The 23,963-nt window shown below is 34.0% G+C and overlaps 1 protein-coding gene and 2 non-coding genes across 3 annotated transcripts in view; 1 reads left to right on the plus strand and 2 right to left on the minus strand.

Moving 5' to 3' along the window:
• Window positions 1–23,963, minus strand: part of LOC111514053 (uncharacterized) — a 453,014-nt gene that overhangs the window by 425,516 nt on the left and 3,535 nt on the right. The window contains exon 2 of the mRNA XM_074184385.1: window positions 8,136–8,269. Coding sequence (XP_074040486.1) covers window positions 8,136–8,262 — 127 coding nt within the window. The 5' untranslated portion in view covers window positions 8,263–8,269. The remainder of the gene's footprint in view (window positions 1–8,135; window positions 8,270–23,963) is intronic.
• LOC111507334 (U4 spliceosomal RNA) lies at window positions 3,291–3,431 on the minus strand. Its single transcript, XR_002722379.1, has one exon. It is a non-coding gene; the product is annotated as a U4 spliceosomal RNA (small nuclear RNA).
• Window positions 4,515–4,655, plus strand: LOC111507335 (U4 spliceosomal RNA). Its single transcript, XR_002722380.2, has one exon. It is a non-coding gene; the product is annotated as a U4 spliceosomal RNA (small nuclear RNA).

The following is a 23,963-nucleotide window of genomic DNA, read 5'->3' on the forward strand; positions in this document are numbered from 1 at the left end:
AATTCCTGCAGCTCCTTTCGCGTGCAAGGAAGATTTGAAGAGTGAAAACTACTACTATAACTACTTCGGTAACAAGATTTGTCCGGGGGAGAAAAAGTAGGATAATTATTTTCATTTGTTTTCGCTGATTTACACTTTACAATGTTAGACATTAGGCTTTCATTTCTAGCTAAGGCCACTAGAAGATGACCTCTATGAAATATTATTTCAACAGAATGCTGGATTCTTTGCACTATTTTTATTTATTAACAATTCCACTCAGCACTCACTCATTTACTGAACTGACCACTACTATGTTACGCTAACTTAGAAAATATAAACACGATTTGTGACACCGACAAGAAAACAGTCAGTACTAACATATATCAATCGAGGAGTTTGTAATAAAAAGGCGGTAATTGACAACATTTTCTGTAGTTACCGCTTTCTCACTAAATATTTACTACTTGCCGCCTTTTAACTTCCTGAACTGATGACGCTCCGAACTTACGGCCAATTTGATTCGCCTTTTTTTATTTATACTGACTACTTTTACCGCTTTTAAACTTCGTATATAGGTTGAAAACAGTCACACCAACTTGCCGACCGTTAAACCTGAAAATCACTAATAATTGTAGTTGCCGCCTTTTTACTACTGGCGGCAGCATAGGACACTAAATTAATATTGACGAGATTCACGAACGTCTCAAAAGTTGAAAAATTGTTATAGGATGAAATCTTGAAGTTTGAACATACTTTTTATTTGTATTTAAAAATATTCATAACTTTTCAAAAGAATAAACTTAGTAATAGTTGAGATTTTGTTATTTTCATGTCAACTAATGGACACTTGTCAACCTCAAAAAAAACGAAAATGTTTCTTAATGAATTCATTTGAAAATAGTGTCAGTATTGATGTTTCATTGATTTATCATTTTCGTAGGTATTAGAGTGAAAAATATTGAAATTAATTCAATATGAAGGAAAATTGTTCTTTCAATACAATAATAGAAACAAACTTTGCTACTTTGTTTCATTAATTTTAAACAAATGAGTAGTAACGTTTAATTAGTTTTCTAATTTGTGAGTTACATTCATACTTCAGTTTTTTTTTATTTTCTTCCACAATTGGGTATTTTTGTAGCAGCTGTATTTATAGAAAATGTACTTAAGGCTACTTTTGGCGACCTATAATAAAATTCAGTTACCAAAACTGAATAGTTACCAAAAAATCGGCTCAGCAGTACGACATCGCATATTCTAATTTTCTTAGCTGATTTAAAGCGGAAAAATTAAAGTTATAAGTAGTCCCAAAACATCAAAAACTCGTATGTTTAAGCAAATCCTACTTTTGCAGCCTCTTCAATATCGTCACTTAGAGGTTTATCGCCAGATGAAAAATATTTGATGATAAAAGTTGCTACTAATTTCGGAATATATGGAGCCTGCCAGCGTAAAGAGCTGTGCCTTTTATTAATAGAGGACATTAAATTAATGGATAAATAATTGATTGTTCAAATCTCAAATACAAAAACGAGAATAGGTCGTTTTTTTTGCATTGTTGGAAAAAAATAAATACGTCGCATTACTGTTAGCAATCATCAACATCATGTTAAAAATACTTTCAACACACTAATATTTTCAACACGCTACTTTGTATATAAACATCATCTTTTAACTATATATCTCTCATAAATCTTTCTTTCTCAAAACAGGATGGTACAGATTACTAAGACATTTTTATACGTAGTAATCATCCACGAAATATCTTCTTATTTGCAATTATATTTATTTCTATTCTTTTCTTAAATCATTCCATAAACTGCAAACCGAAAAATTAAGGCAATCATGAAAAATTAGCAAGCATAATTTTATTGCATAATTACTTAGTTTAGATCGTTATGTGAAAGCAAATTGTTCCTCAACAAAATTGTTGTACCACCTATACTGTTGCTTTCTGTACTATAGTTATTTTCTTAAAAAAAATCAATATCACCCTTAACGATCTAAAAACAGAGATGACTTCGTAATGCTCCAAAGAACCTTTTTCGTGAAGTACGAAAAATCACTAGCAGCGCTAGTAGTTCGGTAGGGACAGGGAAGAAAATGTTCCTGGAGCAAAACTAAAATTTGCAACTGTAAAGGATAACATTGTTGTAACATTAAAACGTTGGCTTGCATGTCGTAATTTAAAAGTAACTGGAAAAAAAGTGAATTAATAGACAGGTTAGTATACAGACTCTAGTAAACGAGTAGCGGTAGATTCAAACTGCAATAAAAGTAATTTAAAATAATTATGTGCAGTGTGCAATGTGCAGAATTGATTTTACATTTAAACAAGGCGATGACAAAAATTTAATATTAAACTAAGACTGAGAACACAAATGAATGATTAATTTTTTAAAAAGAAAGGGATGTTATGTATATATAAATGAAAATACATTTACCAGTAAACGAGTATGAACGAACAATGACAACGTAGGTATTTTATTTTAAAGAACAAACGAGGATCATTTATTTATTCATGAGTATATCATGAACAATATCTCTATTATTATTATACCTATTTATTTTATGAATGTATGTTTTGTACAGATCAGGTAAGTAATTAAACATTTTTGCAATGATGTATTTGTGAGAGTGTCGCCCAATTGACTTTTTTGTTGCGTTTAGCTGTACATTACCTTTTGTTTTAGAGCATACATGTGAATATTTATTTATTTTTTGCACTGTTAAATCCACTCTCCTCTAAGCATGTATCCATTTCTTACATCTAACCTCATTATTATGAAGTTTTATAAATGGTATAAAAACACGTTTTCTTCCGGATATCGATTATCCGACGTACAATTCGCAAAACAGCAATGCTTTGTTGGCATTATACCACAGCTTACTTACTATATAAGCTGTGATTATACTAGCAGAAAATAATTTTTTATATCAGATTTATATTTTTAAATAATAAATTAAAATTACGTAAATAACACTGTTTTCACATGTGAATGGTTTATGTTTGTCCCTACTACTAGTGCTGCCTCTCGTGACACGTTTGATGTACTATACTCAGGAAAAAGGATCATTAAACAGGCATTTAAATTGTAACACCACACGAAATCGTTATCTGAGGGAAATAGTGACATTAAGTAGTTACCTGAATGAAATTTTCAAATTGTTCAGGAATATATCCTGAGGAAAGTCAGAAGCTTTCTACTGAAATAAAAGCTTTACTTTCAATAGTACCTATCTAAAGTAGAGGGTAAAATTCATACTAGACATTCCTATGTATTCATTATGTTTGAATTTAAATACAACCCCCTTAGGGGTTTCCAAAAATTGCCTTAGTGCACGGTATTTCACGTGCACGTGGCGGGGTATTGGTTAAAGTTTTCAACTAGCAATAATCGCACCTCGGATAAACCTCATCGGTTACGATATCGCCTCTGCGCAAAGCTGACGATTTCAACTTCGCAACTGGATAGGGAAACATACTTGTCCTCTAATCGCGAGCTGAGCGTAAGTGCTGCCATCGATTGACTGAAACTCGAAGAACTGCGTCACATTGTATTCACGCCAACGGATATACATAGCCGGAGAGTAGGAAGGGGTAATAAGGTGATATAATTTCTATTAGCGGGGTAATAATTTTTTGCTATCGGTTGATAAATCATGTGAAGGGATAAAAGCGCAACTTTACAAGGGAAATGACGATTGACGATTGGAATAATAAATAATAATAATAGTGAAATGTATTGAAATGTATCGGGAAGAAGTGCAGCAGAATGCTATTCTTGCACTTAACCCCGTTACATTCCTTACATTCCATTATTTTCAAGACCCAAATTCAAAAATATAAAAGTTGATGTTTAGATCATTGTCGACTGCGCATAACTTGCTCTCGATTGGACGAATTGTTGTTAATGGTGGGCCGAGTTTGGTACAGTTTTCAAGTATTCTAGAACATTCACCTCTTGAAGAAAGGCTAGTTGGCTAGTTTAAACCCCGTTTATGTTTTCACACTTGTCTACAAACCGTATCTATTCGTTCAAATTGTGTAATTGAAGATACAAAACAACTTTTGAGTTGTGATTGTTTATGATGGAATGAAGAGGACAGCTAACAACATTTAGCAAACAAACTATACGCTTGAATATATGCCGCATCAGTAAAACATTCAAAAAAAGTCTATATTCGTTCAAATCAAACATTCCGCCAATTTTTAAAGTATAGTATAAACAGTATAGTATAAACGAACCTGATGACCTTTTCATTCGAAAGAGTTATTCTATACTATTACAGGTATATATCACAAATAAATAATAAAGTTTTGAGGCAGGGTACAAAAGAGTTGGTTGTGAGAAACGATAGATAACAGTTGTTTCACTTCAAAAAACTTTTATTTCTTGTGGAATTGATAAATCATTTTGTGGGTAAGTGGGGTGAATTTCCAATTACCACCGTGTGATGTCAGCACATACACCCGGCTCGCGATACCTGGACAGGTATGTTTCCTTATCCAGGGGATAATTTTAATAGTCGGCTTTGCGCAGAGGCGATATCGTAACCGATGAGGTTTATCCGAGGTGCGATTATTGCTAGTTGAAAACTTTAACCAATACCCCGCCACGTGCACGTGAAATACCGTGCATCAAGGCAATTTTTGGAAACCCCTATAGAGGGGTTGTTTTTTTAAATTAAACATAAATTTCTCAGTGACATCACAGTATTCTCAAATACTTAGCGTCGGTCCCTTTGATGTTGGTGTCCAGGAGTTTCAGTTTTTACAATGCTGACGTATACGACACTAATGACATTTCTCCCTACTACAATATCAACCAAAACGTCTTAACACTGCTCAACATTACAACTATTCATATAAACTGCTCAAAAAAATACAGCCGATGAAAATCATATTGGGCACCTGAGAAAATTGTACAAATGATAATTTTGATAGTAGGTCAAAGAAGATTCCTCATTTTCGTCAAGCCTTCGATAGTTTATTTCTACCTTCATTAAATAAGAAATTACCTTAGGCTTTAAATACACTTTGTTCAGAAAACAAACAAATTTTTCAATAGGTTGGGTGAAACCCATGAAATTCGACTATGGAAGGGTTGCGTGCCTGTCTTGAACTCGTCATTTGCGCAGACCTGAGACTGCAACTCCTGGGTCTGCGTGTAGAAAATTCAAACCAAAACTCACCCGAAGTGAGATTACTGTATAAGTATACTGTGGTATCACAGTTAATTTGTTTCGAATTTCTGGATTATTTTCAATTATTTTCCGTGGTAGTGATGAGAATTATTAGTAATCGAGAAATGCGATGATCAAATAAATATCACTCGTGTACGTCATTATCAGAGACGAGACAGAGTTAACAGTAAACGAGTGAAACATTTTTTTGTGTATTTTTTTTTTGTAAAATTATTATAAAGTAATGTATTTTTTGTACAACTCTCATTAAAAGAGTCATTTTTAATGGTTGTCGAGAGTATTAAAAGATGATCTTTACAAAGTAGAGTGTTGAAAATATTTTTAACACGATTTATTTCGACCAAATAGCAATGAACAAAACACAATTATTCAATTCGCAAGGAAGTTTTATCATGAACAATAGGTATAGATATGATTGAATTCTGTTACAAATGTATTATATACATTAATTACATTATTATTATTATTTATGAACATTAATATGAAAAGTACAATTAGAACAACTTCTCATATTAATACCTTGCGATGTTGAAGAGCCTTGTAATATATTGCACTCGACTTTTTCATTGAAAACTTGCTCCACAAAGTTGACGAAATCCATAATTTTTATTCCTCTTCTAGATAGGCTAAGAAGACGGTTTCGCTGAAATTACCTTCGATGTTTTTAAGTCTACACCAGCTAAGAACATTAAAATATGCGATGTCGTACAGCCTCTTCAATATCGTCAGAAACACACAATTCCTCACTATTGTTCTTCATTATGCAAGACTTTAAACACCAGCAAGAACTCTAAATGTGACTTCAAATAAAACGCGTGAGCTGTAAACAATGCTGTTTGTTGGTAACCAGGTGATTCGGTGTCACCTGACACGGCCACTTCACAGCAAATGCCTTAACATGAAAATAGTTAACTGACAAGATATGTTAAAATGTGTTTTTTTTTAAATATTAAATTTATCTATTTTATTATGAAAAAAGGACGGGTGTATGAAAAACTTTGTATTATATTTGTGTTAAAAGTAAGTTTTATTGTGTTCGTGAAATTGCTCAACTCGCTACGCTCGTTTCGCAAACTTTTTCACACACAAAATAAAACCTTACTTTAAAGACTAATGTTGTTGAACTGCTACTCCTACATTGTTGTTGAAGAAACTAGGCCCACCTAAGAAATCGGCTGTTTGGAACCATTTTTGAGAACGTGGAGAACGTGCTACAAAATGTCATCCGAAAGAATATATTATGAAAAATATTACGCAAATATTTGCAACATTAATAAATAAACTGTTGCAACTGGTGTACCCAGTATGGAGCTTGCAAAGATTACGCAAGAGAAGTATTCGATCAACATTCTAAAAATGTTATAGATAAATAAATAACTTGTCAGGAATAAACTCGGTTTACCTATCAAACGATTAACGACAGCATAACAAAACATCGAGATAAACGGGTGTGGCAAGTTATCAAATGAAAGACTCGTGACAAAGAGATCTAACTGTAATTATAATTCGAAATATATACAATCAAAATTGATGTCTCGTTCATCAGCCCCAGAGAAAATTTTCCCAATTGATTTTTATCGCTGAATTCCGTTATATCACACTAGAAATCGCACTTTGAAAGGTAAGACTCCGTTAATCCTTATCTCCCTCAAGTTTCGATTATCACATTCAAAGTGTTAATCGTTGAACAACCAACATAGATTTTTTAAATTCATACCACCCTTCGAGCATCAAAAATCCCCACTCTGAAGAACTAATGCAGACATGCCTCCCATTTTTCACGATCCCGCATATATCCATCTTGAATTCGTCTCAAATAACTCAAATCAAAAGTAGGTACTTGAAACTCCCGATTTCAAAAGGCAGAATTAATTTCACTGATTTCAATGAATAATTTCATCTCTCAAAAATTTGGGTTTAAAATAATCATTCTTTAGATTTTAATATAACTTAATATTAGTCTCATTCAAAAACGATTTCTATTCTATTTCATTTTTTAAGGGTAAGTTCTCCCCAGTTGACCAATATAAAGTTCAGGACAAACTGTTTTAGATAATGTTGGTTCGAGACCCCAGGTGGTTTTCATTACTTTTCTAATATTTGAGATTGTTGCTAGAATAGAAAACTACTTATCTTTAACTAGTTAATATAAGATATACAAAGGTAAATGTTGTTCATACAAAGGTAAAAGTAACAGGGATATTCCATTCCGGTGTTTGTTTCTTATGATAATAATCAATGCTGAACCTCGAACTATTACAGCTAGATGTCGCCCACTGTCTGGCCTCCAAATTATTTCCAGCATTTATATAGAAATTTTCAGATTTTAACGAGAAAAACAAACGATTCCACAGGAATTTCTTATATAACAGGAATTATATTATCAAGAACTTTTTCATTTTCTCAAGGTCATTGCGAAGTTACATCTTCATAGCTTCATTTTTGTCGCGCCATCTATTTAACGGAAGTGAAAGCTTTACATAATTTAAAAATGGTGAAAACAAAGGTTTGAGACCAAGGTAGCAGTTTTGTTTTGAGAGAAATAAACCTTTCACGATATTGTTTGAATAGATTTAAACAACATGACAAAGAATATGAAATAGATGTCGATACATTGAAGCGCCATCTCTTTATGGAGAGTCAAACCTCCGCTGAGAGAGTACGGAATGTTACAACTAACAGTTTAGTTCTCTTCGAACTTCCAAAATGTTTTGAGTGGCAAGAGGAATATTGACTCTCCTTCTTTCCCTCAAATTTTTCTCAGCGAGTTACAGAAAAATAATTTAATTTATAATTACATGTTAGATACCTATCACCTATCTTTGGACAATTGTCACATCATCAGAATTCATTGCAGTGTCAACTTCTGTTCAGGGACTACAGTAAGGAAACAACTCATAATCTGAAATTCCCGATAGATATTATGGAAAAATGTTGAAACTCACCTTCGATGTAGATGAGGGCATCCAACCTTTGAATAGATAGAGAATGCAATCCACTTTCTAAATCCTCCGAATGACTGAGGAATCTTCCAGCACCGATCGACCACAATTCCCTGTCTCTGTCCCTCATGCTGCCCCTGAAACAAACAAAGGTTCAGCGGTAAATTTTTGAATTAGGTAAAAAAAATATCACTACCATTTTATTTTCAATGTGGATCATTTGCACCTGTTTCACTAAAAAACTGTAAAAAAATGAATAACAATAAACGCAGTAACTTCGTTTAGTCATCCAACTTTCAAAAGGCTTTTGAATTTCAATTGTTTCATCAGAAGGTATTACAGGAAACTGCAAGCTTCATTTCAAAGGGGCAGTAATAACTGTTATATTGAGTTGACCGAATACTGACTCTGGAACGATGAATTTAGTAATATTAGTTAATAATTATATATAAAATGAATTTATAAAAGTTTACCGAAAAAATTGCAGCCTGGCATCAAAAGAAATAACCGGTGACACTATTGTTTGAAGATATTCCAACAACGTGACATGAAGAATATTAAATAGATGTCATACTTTGAAGCGCCATCTCTTTATCGAGAGTGGAACAAAAACATTCCACATATTTTTCACGTATAGTCAGTGGGCATACTTGAAGACTGGCTATAAATCAAATCATCTAAAGGAACAATTCGTTCAGGCCAGTCTCAACACCCTACACAGTAGGTTAATGGACTGACACCTATCAGAAAACAACTACTCCCCTGGCTAATACCACGAAGGGCGTTGGATTATATCCGACAGGTGTCAGTGCAGGATTCTTCACAGAAGTTATTCCTGCATATGCTGTTGGCGATACAACTGCCGCAATAGATTTTCAATTATTGGAACACACTTGCAGACCGGTTTCGGGCTGTTTGGCCACTCGTCAGTGCAAGGTAGTGTATATCATCAACATAAAGTCGACAAACCTGTTGTTTGTTGTAGTCTTCAGCTTAGTTCGAGGAATGATACTCTGACGGAATTCGATTTTCAATTATCGGAAATCATCGACTTTATGTTGATGATATACACTACCTTGCACTGACGAGTGGCCAAACAGCCCGAAACCGGTCTGCAAGTGTGTTCCAATAATTGAAAATCTATTGCGGCAGTTGTATCGCCAACAGCATATGCAGGAATAACTTCTGTGAAGAATCCTGCACTGACACCTGTCGGATATAATCCAACGCCCTTCGTGGTATTAGCCAGGGGAGTAGTTGTTTTCTGATAGGTGTCAGTCCATTAACCTACTGTGTAGGGTGTTGAGACTGGCCTGAACGAATTGTTCCTTTAGATGATTACATTCCACATAATTTGATCAAGTGTTTTTGTGAAAATATGATAATGAGGTGATCCATGATAATAATTATACAATTTTCACAAACATTTTAATTTCTAGACGCGTTTCGCTAACAGAGTAGTTTCCTTGGTGGTGTTATTAATTTCATCAAGTCGCGGGTCAGTTCATTCATATTTTGATAATAAGGTGTTTTAAAAGCGTTTATCACACATATTGTGCATTGCATTTAGCTGGTAGACAATAGGGGCGGAGGCTCAACTTTACTTTTACTTTACAGATCACTGTGTATTGCTTATGCCTCAGCCAAGAAAACTACGTTGAAGCCCCTGGACACAATACATAATTCTGCCTTACGTATCATTTTAGGAGCATACAGAACGAGTCCAGTTTAAAGTTCATATTGCGAAATTGGGGAACCATCATTGAGTCATCGCAGAATGCAGTTGAGTTTATCGTATGTATCAGCATCAGTTGCATCACATGAAAACCATCCAACTTACAAGAACACGATAACAAATCGGTTTCTTACCTCATACGACCGACCAAGAACAGACCCCCCTATTACGAAAGGATAATCAGACGATATCTTGAATCAATTCAAATCCAGAAATTTCCTTCTGTATATCCCACAAATATTAGTACTCCACCACCATGACTGATAAACCCACCCATATTCAACTATCAACTATCCCAGTTCAATAAATATGCCACAACCAACCATCCAAAAGCACGCAAGTAACAGAAATTGAAAATGGGGATAACAAAACCACAACTAACCCTATAGAGATTGCGAAAAAATTTTTAGAGCATTATACTAAAATTGTTGAGGACCTAGTGCTCAAAATAGAAACTCCGCGGAATTATAAAGAGCTCAGAACTGTTAACCAAAGCTCAATATATTTAACAGAAGCAAATACAGAGGAAGTTGAAGAAATAATAAACAAATTAAAAAAACACAAAGCACCAGGAATAGATAAAATATCAGTAGAAGTTCTGCAGCATATTAAATAATATATTAAAGAGCCACTAACACTGCTCATCAATAAAATACTAACGACAGGATATTGGCCTAAATCTTTAAAGACGACAGTTATTAAACCCATTTTTAAAAAAGGTGAAAAATTGAAATGCATAAATTATAGACAGATTTCTCTAATCACTGGTATAACTAAAATTCTAGAATATATTTTGAAGAGAAAGTTAACAGATTTTTTTGAGAAATATAATCTCCTCTCATCTAGACAGTTTGGATTTAGAGAGGCCAGGTCAACACAGGATGCGATAAAGAAATTAACTACACAACTTTATAAATCATTTGATAGTAGTAAACCGTGCCTCTGCATATTCGTTGATCTGGCCAAGGCGTTCGATACTGTCAGTCATAATAAACTCCTGAACGCTTTAGAAGATTTAGGTATTCGTGGAACGTGGAACTCTCATTAAAAGTTACTTGAGTGAAAGAAAGCAGTGTGTCAAAGTAGGTAATATTTTAAGTAAATATGAAGTGATGAAGTTTGGGGTACCTCAAGGCACCATACTTGGTCCAATTCTTTTCACAGTATATCTCAATAACCTGTTTAATCTCCACACTGATGGGACAATTATAAGCTATGCAGACGACACAGCAGTTTTTTATGAAGCCGAAAACTGGAACTCGCTCATCACTAAAGCACAAAATTACTCTAAAACAATCATTGACTGGCTCAATTTCAAATTATTGACTATAAATTTTTCTAAAACAAAATACTTAGCCTTTTCAGTGAATAACAAAAACTTATCCAGTCTTCAACCCCTTAAAATCAGAGGTGAAAACAGCATCGTGAAAATCACATAATCTACAGAAATAGAGTATCTCGGTGTGATGATAGACAATCATTTAAAATGGAACTTACACATTAGGAAATTAGTGCAAAAAATTAGAAGCCTATTGTATAATTTGAATTTAGAATTAAGAAACATTCTTGAAGAAAAACATCTATTAATGCTGTACTGCGCATTAGTGGAATCCCAACTGAGATATGGCATAATATCTTGGCGAGGGGCATATAATAACATTATAAAGAATGCTGAAATAATTCAAAAATGGATTTTGAAAATAATATGCAGAAAACCAATTACCTACCCATCAGATGACCTTTACAAGCTTGGCAATATATTAGATGTAAAACAAATATTTCATTTAACACTTGCGTTGACCAGAAAAAAAATCGGAGCAAAATATTTCTAGATTATTCCTACTCCACAAGGTCAAAAAAATTTAACATTTTAGTTCCACATGTGACCAAAACTATATCCCAGAGATCTAGCATGTTTCTTGAGCCAAAGATATACAACGATCTACCAAATGAACTGAAACAACTAAACTCATTATCTCTGTTCAAGAAGAAGCTGAAATTATGGCTGACAAGAATTTCAACACATCGATTAGTCGATATAAAAAATACATACTATGATTGATATTAAGTTAAGGCTATTTAAAATAATTTCTTTCACACACTCGTTCTGTCAGATTTTTCTGTGGAAATCTGAGGCATGCCATTATCATATCATCACAAGTTATACTTTCCTGATTTTCATGATTAATTTATGACGTAAATATAACGTCTAAAACGATTCTTTTGTACTAATTATCCTTATTTCACAACAAATTATAGTTACAATTCAATACTCTCAATCTTATCGTTATGATATCCTGAATAGTAATTTCATTTTCATGAAATTTTTGGTATTATTATATAGTATTATTTCCTTGAAAAAAAATTATATTGTTTACACTTTTCTTAAGCCATTTTTGTTCCAACTTTCGTCTACTGCTCTTTTTATAATTAAGCTATATCCGAAACTCTCAAGCTAGTTGAAAAGACATTCTTTCAGTTAACCTATAATCTCATTTTTACCCTTGTTTTCTTTTCCATTAATTTGACTGTATTACATTTGATTCGTCAACATCACACCAGAATAATATGTCACCACACACAAGCTGATAATATCAGCTTCGGTGGATTTTTGTTTATTCTAAGCCTCATATTACTAAGTTATTTTTTTAGACATTTGATTTTGTAACAATAGAAGGTCTGTATATTTTTTTCGCTATTTATAAATAAACATTTTTTTTTCATCCTAGTGTGCGCTGGTCAGGCCCTATCCCCCGAAGCCCCGATACATTCGGGAGGGCGCGCCAGCATAATCAACCAATGACCACTCCCCACACCGTGGGGTAAGTGATCATTGGGTCCGAGAATCATGTACCCTGAGCAAACGCAGTGAGCCAAGAATGACAGCCTTCTGCATCTGTGCGGCTAAGATTTCTGCCTTAGTGCGGCAAGCCGGTATGATTTTGAGATTCGAGAGTAGAGAAGACATCATTCCACCAAGGGCTCCAATAATCAGAACGACCATCTTGACAGAGTGATCTGGATAGAATCTGCGGAGTTCGAAGAGAAAATCTCGATATTTTATCCGTTTTTCCTCCTCTTTTCTGACGATTTTCGTCTCGCCAGGAGCTGAAAACTCCACGACAAATATCGTTTTGGTCTGGTGGTCGAGAAGGACTACATCAGGCTTATTAGCTTGTATGAGCCTGAGGGTGGGGAACGAATAGTTCCAATAAATTCGGCACTTCTCGTTTCCCACAACGGATTCAATATCCCCCGGAGCGTAGGGCAACACCGGTGTCTCGTCAATACCGTAAGAGTGCCGTAGATGGTAATATAGCACTCTTAGGGCCGCGTTATGTCGATGGATATAGGCCGAGACCGCATATGCTGGACATGCTGATAGCAAGTGCATTAGGGTCTCGGGCGCCTCGCGGCAAGCCCTGCACCTTGTGTCAGGAACCTCTATACCCATCACGCGACTGCGGTAGACTAAGGTGTTGAAGACACCATTCTGGCAAACCATGATGAACCCCTCAGTTTCCGACTTCAGCCCACTCGACCTGAGAAAAGCGAACGTCAGGCGCTTTGATAAGCCAAGATCTTCAATATTATTGAAGAAGACCCCATGCATTGGCTTATCCCTGTGTCTCCGCAGAAGTAAGGTGATCTCTGAGGCTTTTATCTGAGCTTTTTGCTGAACGGGTTCCAACTCGGTGACAGAGTTGTAGTCACCTCGTTCAGATTCGAAAACTATACCGAGTTCATCAGCTGCTCGAGCAGCTGCCCTAAGGAGAAATGCTCCAATTCCTGCTCTCTCATGGTCACGGACCATGCAGAGAAGGGGATCCGAACTCCTGACGACTTTACAGGCTGTATCCAGTACCATTCTGTCATGTAGACACTCCAAACTCAAAAGTCCACGACCTCCCTGTTGTCGGGGGAAGTACAACCTTGGAACGGACGATTTGGGATGCAAACTCCTATAGAGATGCATCATTTTTCGGGTCCTTACGTCGAGTTGCTACAGCTCCTCCCGAGTCCACTTCACTACCCCAAACGAGTAGAGTAAGATTGGAACGGCAAGCATATTTGTTGCAGCAACTTTGTTCTTCCCCGACACCTCCGATGACCAGATCTGTCGAAGTTTGTGCTGATACTTGCCGCGGAGAGAGTTTTTCACTGCGGTTACCTCTTGTGAGTGGCGTTGTTCCACCCCGAGGTAAGTATACGTCTCTCCGGCATCCAGATGGTGTAGGATGCTTCCATCTACGAGCTGCACATCCTCTCCGTAGTCCCCGCATCGTCCTCTCTTGAGATGAACCATTGCACATTTGTCTATCCCGAATTTCATACCGATAGCATGCGTGTACTCTTCCACCACACTCAAGGACTGATGGAGATCCTTCTCTCCAGAGGCATAAAGTTTAAGATCATCCATATAAAACAGATGGGTGACCTTGTGCCTCCGGTTTCCGGGGGTGCCACAGTTATACCCTCGAGTGTTTCTGAGCGCAACGGATAATGGCAATAGTGAGATGCAGAATAGAAGGGGACTGAGGGAATCACCCTGAAATACACCCCTTCTGAAAGTGACCCACCCTGTTTGGACTCTTGCTTGACCAGACTTGCTTGACATTATTTTTATTATTATTATTATTATACTAACATCATTATCCAGATCTTCAGGCAACTGGTCATTAAGTATAAGGGCTACGAAGAAATGTACATAGATTCCTCAAAAACTGACCTAGGAGTAGGCGCCGTAGTAGTAATTGATCAAATAAATTTAACTTTCAAACTTTCGAAAACGGTAACAAACAATCCTTGCAGTCTCTATGCAAAATCAGATGAAGTTGAAAAATGTATAATACAGACTCGCTCAATAGTCTACAAACACTCGAAAAAATGTATGTGATATATCCAGTCGGTAAAATTATCAAAAGAGAACTTTATAATTTGCAAATTTTGAATATGCAAGTTGTCCTACTGTGGGTTCCCTCCCATATAGGAATAAGATGCAACGAAACAGCCGACCGAAACACACACACAGATTTGAAATCATATATTAAAAAAATGCTGAGGGACACCTGGAACAGGAAATGGTAAAATACACAATCCAAACTAAAAGAAATCAAAACAGCGGTAGGACCGTGGGATCATGGAAATCTGACGAGAAGAGAACAAGTGATTATGACTCGACTCAGAATTGGTCATACAAGGCTTACCTATGAATACCTGATATCTCGAGGAGAGGAACCACAGTGTCAAATTTGTGAAATGCCACTCACAGTAAAACACATCATAACGGAATGTCCGATGTTCCAAATGGAAAGAGACAATTACAAATTTTCAAATTGATTACTTCCTTCCTTTCTTTGGAAGATTCCCTCATCCGTTTTTTGTATCAAGATGGAGTAGTAGAAAGCCAAAAACTTTCTTTCCCAAAAAGTAATCACTCCTAAAAATATAACCCCTTCAATTCAAATGAGATTCCTCTTGGCTGGAAATAAATCAAATAGGTGAATGAATGTCATTACGATGGCATCGATGACATAAGCAGATCAAGCTTATTCCGTGACATTAAAAAATCGTAATTCATGAATGAATTGTGTGTATTTTCTATAATGTTATATAATTTGGTACTGAAGAGCCTTGGGGCAAGTGTCTTAAGGCGAAACATCGATGTATACCAGTTAGGGTGACAGTGTTCCATGTAAGTGCAATTTATTACCATTCATTCAAAGTAAAATTCATGTGAATGATATCTGATTTTTATTTCACAACAAATGTTTGAAACACAAACTGAGTAGAGAAAAGTATCTTCTGTATAATTCAGTGTTCATATAGAAGTATTTGTTCCGAAAGAACTTTTTTTTTTGTGTAATTCAATGTTTATATGAAAGTAGCTGTTTCAGGAGGACTTTCTTTCAGTTTGTGTCTGTTACTTCTTTGCATGATCTACACATCCATGTATAGAGTTACTTATTTTCAAATTGATTACTTCCTTCCTTTCTTTGGAAGATTCCCTAATCCCTTTTTTGTATCAAGTGAAAAATATTATTTGCTTTTTAACTGCTCTCAACCTTATTATAAAATTGTAAATACTATATCTAATGATTTGTAATGAATACACTCCGCCGCTAATAACCATCAGGTTGATGCGGATAATTTAAAAAAAAAAAAGATATATTGATTTTATCCAACGGTTTTATTCACTTACCGGACAAAATTAAGAGTGAAACCCCCGATAAGTGAAAATTGGCAACTGGTTATCAAAATACCCAACTGGGGTCGTGACAGTATATTGTTATATTTGTTATATTAGCGATGTTCAAACTGAGAGATGAAGCACCCAAGATGAAATTTTGAAATATATTAACTTTCTATAATTGTTTAATTTTCAAGAGTGGCAACCCCGTGCTAAAAAGATTCGGCGTTCATTCTTCTATCAGACCGATTTTGCCTGCAGGCCTCGGTGACCTCCTCTCGGCCTGATCTTGAATACACGACTGCTGACAGTGCTGACCTCTATTTCAGCGGTCCAGCTGATGAAAAACGAGACCATCGACAATTCGAGGAGTACTTACATAAGCCGTTACGTTTTTCTTTTCGGTAATGAGTTACGCATAACGAGAGAATGAAGGGACTAATTACATGTGCATTTGGTTATTCCACATCTGCGAAAGGTTCTGAAGAGGATATGAAATTGAATTTGAAAGATCGTTTTAAAAAAGGAAAAGGACGATTGGCTTTCTTCTTCTACATGTGTATACAAAAAAATGAACTCTTTACAAAAATGTGTAGATCATGCAAAGAAATAACTTTCAGACACAAACTGAAAGAAAATGCCACAACTGCTGTCATATGAAGAAAAATACTTTAGAAACAACTACTTTTATATAAACATTACAAAAACACTTTTTCCTATTCAGTTTGTACTCCAAACATAAGTTATGGAATTGATTCAGATATCATTTACAGGATTGCTACACAATATCGTATATGAAAGAGGTAAAATTTCACTTATATGGAACACTGTAATCCTCAATTGCTCTCTTCCTTTTTTCCCCACATTTTTTTTGTATACAGATGGAGAAGAAGAAAGCCAAAACCTTCCTTTCCCAAAAATTAATCTCTCCTGAAACTATACCCTTTTCCTGATATTTCCCTATAAATATTTGTTACCCTGTTTCGAAATATGAATAAGTTTCAATTTTTCTTTTTGAAAATTATGACCTCTGAAAATTCTGATATTTTTTTGTTGAGGAATACTATTGTACCGAAATTTGGTTTAGAGTTTGGTGATTCTTTGATTACCACGCTTCAGAACAGTCTTCATTACTTCAATACAGGGTGGTGAAAATGCAGTTTTTTCGTTTGCTTGAAAAAGTGACTGAAAGTTTAGTATTTCAAATGGAGCACCCAGTATATTATTATAAATTCAGAAAGCTGTTAGAATTTGATTTATTTCCATGTATCATGCGTATACCTAACTAGTCAAGTTTCGGACTTATGCGCATTTATTTGTGAAAATGTTCTTTCGGACTGGTAGGTATTCCCATTCGGTATGTTGATTACTATTTGACAGTAACGTTGTGATATTCTCCTAATAATATTGACATTTTCATCACTTCAGAAGTTTCACATACCTTCAAAACGATGGAAAAAAACTATTCAAACGAAGTTCTTATAAATTTGTTTATTTTTTTAGACAGTGTGATAAAATTATCAGCAGGATATGTAGAAAGTTCAACATATACATATGCTAAACATACAAAAAATATGGCACAAAGCGCCCACGCTTTTTTCATAATAATACTGGTATTTTTCGATGGTTATTGTTTTGAGCTTATTTAAAAAAATATTTTTAACTTTTTAGTTCGATGTTCTTTAAAAGCGTGTTTTTTAGTTTTTTTAAACTATATTTATTTTTACCTTTTTAGTTCGATGTTCTAAAAGCGTGTTTTTTAGTTTTTTCAAACTATAATTATTTATTTTGATTTTTTTTAACAACCTATCACCTAAGTACAGCGCCATCTGCCCGCGAGTAGATCAAGCAATAATGCTGATAATTCTGTCAATACAGATATCGAGCTTGAGAGTTACAAACAAACAAAGATATATACAAACAAACATACATGCGTACATAAAGGTGAAGCTAATATAAAGCGTATAAAAATAGTCTTATATTTTATAAATTTCATTTTATACGTGCCTTAATTTTAAGATTTTATGGATATTTATTATTTTAGAAAACTTTATACCTTCTACATTTGTGTATGAAAGCAACTTATGTATTTTCTCATTATGACGAAACAGTTATTTTCCGGCATTCATTTACCAGATTCTTCAGTGTAAGAACCTTTTTGCAATATTAGACAACACACTCAATGTGTGCAGTCACTCCTCAATAAAAAAACAAGTTTCTTATTCATTATGCCACCCAATATGCGAATGTGGCATCTTTCAAAGAAGGTCTCCCAAATACGGAAACTTTCTACACTTTTACCAATTTCCAATCGCAAATAGTAACAGCAGCTCGCGACAAATCAATGAAACCGCGACTTCGGCACTGACCCGATTAAGTACAGTTAGTCGCGAAAGAAGGATCAGAAAAAATTAAAAATAAAAGGAATCGTGTCCACTTGAAATTAAAATGACGCTAGAGTGGGAAACCGGTCTCTAGACGGCACAAGAGACGTGTAGGTATAAACATGTAACACATACCTAAATTCTTCGTAAATCAAATTATCACCTTTGCTCATTCCTTCGGTTCGATGAAAGCAGAAAAAGGTATCTTCTGTAAATCCGCAAATGATTGATTTGTGTTAATCGATACGGAGATAACATACTAAACAGTCACTTGGATTTGTGAGTCCGACCTTCAATGATCAAATCAATTACCGATTATGGATTATACACAGTGTGACATACTTAAGATGAAGACACCCCCTGTATTTTGGTCATTTTTGATAGCAGATATTTGACTTTTGGTAAAGGCATAGACCTTCATGAGGCGCACTTTTTGCCATACTTAGCCCAAGTGGGCAAATTCTCGATATTTTGCTTCGCGAAGATGATATTTTAGTTAATTATTGTTATTTGTTCAAAGTTCTATTTTCATTGAGAAGGACACACTGTTTAATTTACCTCATACACACCTCATTTATCAAATTTCGATTGTTGATTCTGTCTCCGTATTTTTTCATTGGCTTTTCAAACGAACCAAACTCGGTAAGATTTTGATCCAATAACTTGAACATAGTCCAATGTGGTTGTCGTCTTTCGAGATACAAGTTTAAATATATTTCCGATGTCCAACACTGTTTCTATTGTATTTGCAATACATTTGTATCATATCTCTTTTTTCTTCATTTGTGAAAGCCATTTTTCAATGACTTGTACAATAACAAAATGTCATTAAGTGTAACAAATTGAAAGTCAAATTTAGAAACATCAAAGTCAGAGCCTATTATGATAAGAATTAATTTTTTTCAATATCTCCAATTTTTCGAAAAATAATGATAACTCACTGAAAAGGTAAAATCTGGTTCTATTCAAAACAGAAAGAATCCAATGTAGCGCCCATAAGAAAAAAAAGTTGATGGTGATCGGAAGACGAAACGTCGGATAGAAAATCTGAAAACACCATTATGTAGCAGCGAAAAGGTGGCAAAGGAAGTGTTATTTATTTTCGAATCATTTGAAAAATGAAGCCAGAAAAAATTAAAAACCATTTTCCGAAATTTCTGATTTTTCCGGATATCTCCGGATATACTCAGAATTTCAGAACTTTCTCAACGGCATATTATTAGTCAGGTAAATGAGCAACTTTGCCCTATTTAACCATCTTCGTATCTCTCATTATTTCCGAGATCCCAATGATGAGGATCGAATTTGAAACACCCTGTGTATGTACATACACAACATAATCAATAAAAGAATTTATTAATAAATAACCTTTCCTTACATTATCATATTAATATTAATAAAATTTCAATTATAACCTAAGCTTTTCTCAAGTTATACAATTTTAATATTAAATAGTTCAACTTAGGTTAGTTTAAGTTATCACTTACGTCGGGCGCCTGAAGTGTTATCTTGTATGCGATGTTGATTTTTTTGTTTAGTTAGTATGCCTTTTTTTGTATACGAGTAAGTTAATGTTTTGAAAGTATTTATATACATTATCTTCAATCTTTTTTGTAATATAATGTGAGGATATACATTTACCTAGTTCTTTATAAAAATTATTTGTTGACATAGGGATATTAATGAGTCTGAGTATCATGACTTGGTAAGCTGTTAGTTCATGTTGAAAAAAGGTGATTAGAATTAGAATGGTTGTTGATAGTTGTGTTTTTATGGGTTGGTTTATGGTAGACTGTGGAATCGTATTTGCTGTTAACTTGTATGATTGTTAGGTCTTGAGAGTTTATCGAATTATTGGTTTCAAGTTCTATTGTAAATTTTATATTTTGGTGAATTGAATTGATGTATTGATGTTCTGAGATTCATAACTGTATAGTTCTGTTTCAGAAACAAAGCTTAGAAACTCTGATGAGGATAATAATTGAAACTCTTTTCACAGGAATTAGATAGTTGGTACATTAACGGTGAAAGTAAATAACAAATGCAATATTGAAATTTCGAGCCTTACTCATTATTATACATTACTTAAACAAAGGAGTTAAGTAAATAAAAGCAATCTCCATTTTAATCTCATCCGGTCTCTTTATTGATCGCATATTTGTCTCCTTAAATTATAAACCTCCAGTAATGGCCAAAATAGATTACTATTATTAGGACCGCCAGCATTTCGGGCACATTAAAACAATCAACATATCAACATAAATTCCTATTCAAATTGAAGAACGTTCACCGAAGCAATTTGTAGGAATTAAAAAATCGCCTAATAATGGTTTTTGCTTCAAGAATCCGTTATCCCATTACTTGAATTGGCAACGAAAAATAAAGAAATTAAATAACAGATTCACTTTGACTGAATGGCAGTTTTATAGTTCAGACCTAAAATTTTTACTGTTTTGGGTATGGGCTTCATTATTTATTCGTTATTTCTATTTTTGCAGTTCTCTCTTTATGGAATTTGCATGGAATGAGCCTGGAGTATTTCGAAAATCTATGTTGTCTCAACTATGTTTTCAATTTATGAAAACAAGATATCCTAGAGATCCAAGAGTTCCTAAACTTCATCGTACTCGATTCATAAAAATGAGAATGATACTCATAACATCCTGACATTTATAAAAAAAAAGCAAAATATATCGTCATTTTCAAAATAATCAAAACGGTGGGTAAGTAAATAGAGGTTAGTTCAAGAAACAGGAAAGGTTTACGGTGTTCTTCCTGTGAACTGTTAGGATAATGTAGAACAGAGAGATAAAATACTGTTTATATATACATAACTTCTGGAATACCGGATTTTGAAAATTATTTATTTTAATAATTATTATAAATAAACAATTGTTTTTTTTTTGAAAAAACAACCCATCAAGGAAAAAGTAAAAGCCTTACTTTCCGAAATGATATTCCAATTGCTAAGCTTCGAATTCGAGATTTTAAAATGTGATTTAAATCTAAAGAAATGAGCTTTAAATGTTCAAGCTCGTCTCGGATATACCTACACAGTAAGTTGAATGGACTGACGCCTATCAGAAAACAACTACTTCACTGGCTAATACCACGAACGGCGTTGGATTATATCCAATTGTCAATTGCATATGCAGGAATTTTTCTGTGAAGATTCCTGCACTGACGCCTATCGGATATAATCCAACGCCCTTCGTGGTATTAGCCAGTGGAGTAGTTGTTTTCTGATAGGCGTCAGTCCATTCAACCTACTGTGTAGGTATATCCGAGATGGGCTTGAACATTTCTTCATTTTCTTTAGATTTGTTTACTGCGCGTCTTCAAGCATATCCCACTGACTAATAAGAAAATATGATTAACCGAATTATTTGAGTATACTCGTATGTAATTGAGTTTTATTTTTTCATTAATTCATAAGAAAACGGTTTGATATCAATCACGCACAATCATGGTAAAAAAATTCTTTGTTATTCCAAAACCTGAGGAAAATGTGCTACAAAGACCCCCTGGCAATTGGGAAATCAAAATTAAAAGTGGAAATATCATTAATAAAACTACAATTAAGTTGATATTACGAAATATTAGCAGTTACTATATAAACGTATAGTGTTGTTATTTCCATAACGTGATGATAATTTTTAGACTGTTATATAAAGTAATGAAAGAATTTTTGGATATGGTAGAGTAGTTATTAACCATTTTCACACCACCCCTTTGTGTTCGTCTTATCCATGCCATAGATCTTTTCGAGAACTGCATGTTCATATATTGTTATAATATTAATAATATACAGTATATTTTTGTGTGTAGTTTGTGAATAAATTTTCTTATTATTTCAATAGTATTCGCGTCAATTCCGGTGCTGTTTTACTTAGTCAAGTTTGTATGTAGGTTGGTTTTATGTTGTAGATGTGCAATAAGAGAAAGGATTTTCAAATATTCCAACTTGGGTGCTAGCCACGGGGGAAAAAGGGGCGTTCATAAAATAAATCTACCTTTCCATCACTGTTTCTCTGTATCGGTATATTTTCGGAGGATGAAATTTTGTATGGTTTTAGGAATATTGTAGATGTGCAATAAGAAATGATTGTTTAATATTCCAACTGAGGCGCCAGTTGTGGTGTAAAAAGGCGCGTCCATTAAACAAAATTATCTTTTCATCACTGTTTCTCTATATCCTTGATTTCTAGTGGGTGAATTTATTTTAGTATCATCATTGTGTCAAAAAATATTTTATTGGCATTCACTGTAGTTCGAGTGGCTTGAGAACTTGATTTTCTATAGAATACATTACAATTCATAGATTTTAAGGACAAGTGTTCAATCACGATAATGTTAGAATCCCTTTTTACTGAAAACTTTCTTAATTTTTTACCTTTCATCAAGTATATTTGTAACCGTGCTTTTACTTTTTTACCATACATTCATTACCAATTTAACCACAACTCGATGTTACATATGAAATTCGTCGTTATACTTTTCAACAAATGGCCAACATCAATCAAAAATATTAAAATCAAAATTAACAATGCGTTTTGTCACAATTAAATGGAAATGAACGTGTAGGGAATAAGACATCCTATTTTATACTATATATCATTTTTTGACCGACAAATACCTTATTACAACTTGACTGCATTGCTCCAGTTATTACATAATATAACATAACATACGCAATAAAATACATTCGCCAACTGCTCAACCGTGAAGATTGCTCTTAAAAGTAATGGCAGCACTTCGCATTTTCCACATAAAACCAGCTTCAAGGAAAGTGTCAATGATCAATTTATCAGATCATTGATTCCAAATGAATATTTATTGAAATATATTTCTTGAATAGCTTATAGAACTAATACTTAAACAGCACCAAATTGTAAGCTTTGCCATTTCTGAAGTTACGAAGGAGAATGAAAATTTATGATTATTATACCATAGGGGAAATTCTCATACAAGTTTGACTATTTAAAAAAGCATGTAATCTACAAATGTAATTTCTAGCCAAAAATCGATGGAATTTACGAATAATCTAGATGCATTCATACATCTCTGAAGATAATTAATCTTATAGCTACTTCCTAATTATATAAGGGAATTTACTAGGATTAACTCTCTAATACACAACTATACTACGAGAGGAAATACCATGCATGTTTCCTCTCCCTAATTGGAAAATGGAAAACTCAATGAAATCTATATTCTATAAATAAATGAATGAATAAATAAAAGGACTTGATGAGTTCAATAACCTACCACAAGACATCGAGGAATCTAATACCATTCATGTATTTAAAACGAGGATCAGTAAACATATCCAGTCGCTATAAATCACCAGAATGTATTACAACATAATCAATCTTGTTCACACGAATTTATATACTTTAAGTGCATTTTTTATTTTATAGTATTTGTCTTTTTTATGTATTATTGTTAGTCTAGAAACATGTTTGTATTACTATTTTATATTAGGACATGTACTACTGAATAATTAAAGTTTTTCTTCTATA

This window comes from Leptinotarsa decemlineata, unplaced genomic scaffold (genome assembly GCF_025532065.1).
Source record: "Leptinotarsa decemlineata unplaced genomic scaffold, Ldec_3_MD MMD2_tig00026354_RagTag_RagTag, whole genome shotgun sequence".
NCBI classification, from domain to species: Eukaryota; Metazoa; Arthropoda; class Insecta; order Coleoptera; family Chrysomelidae; genus Leptinotarsa; species Leptinotarsa decemlineata.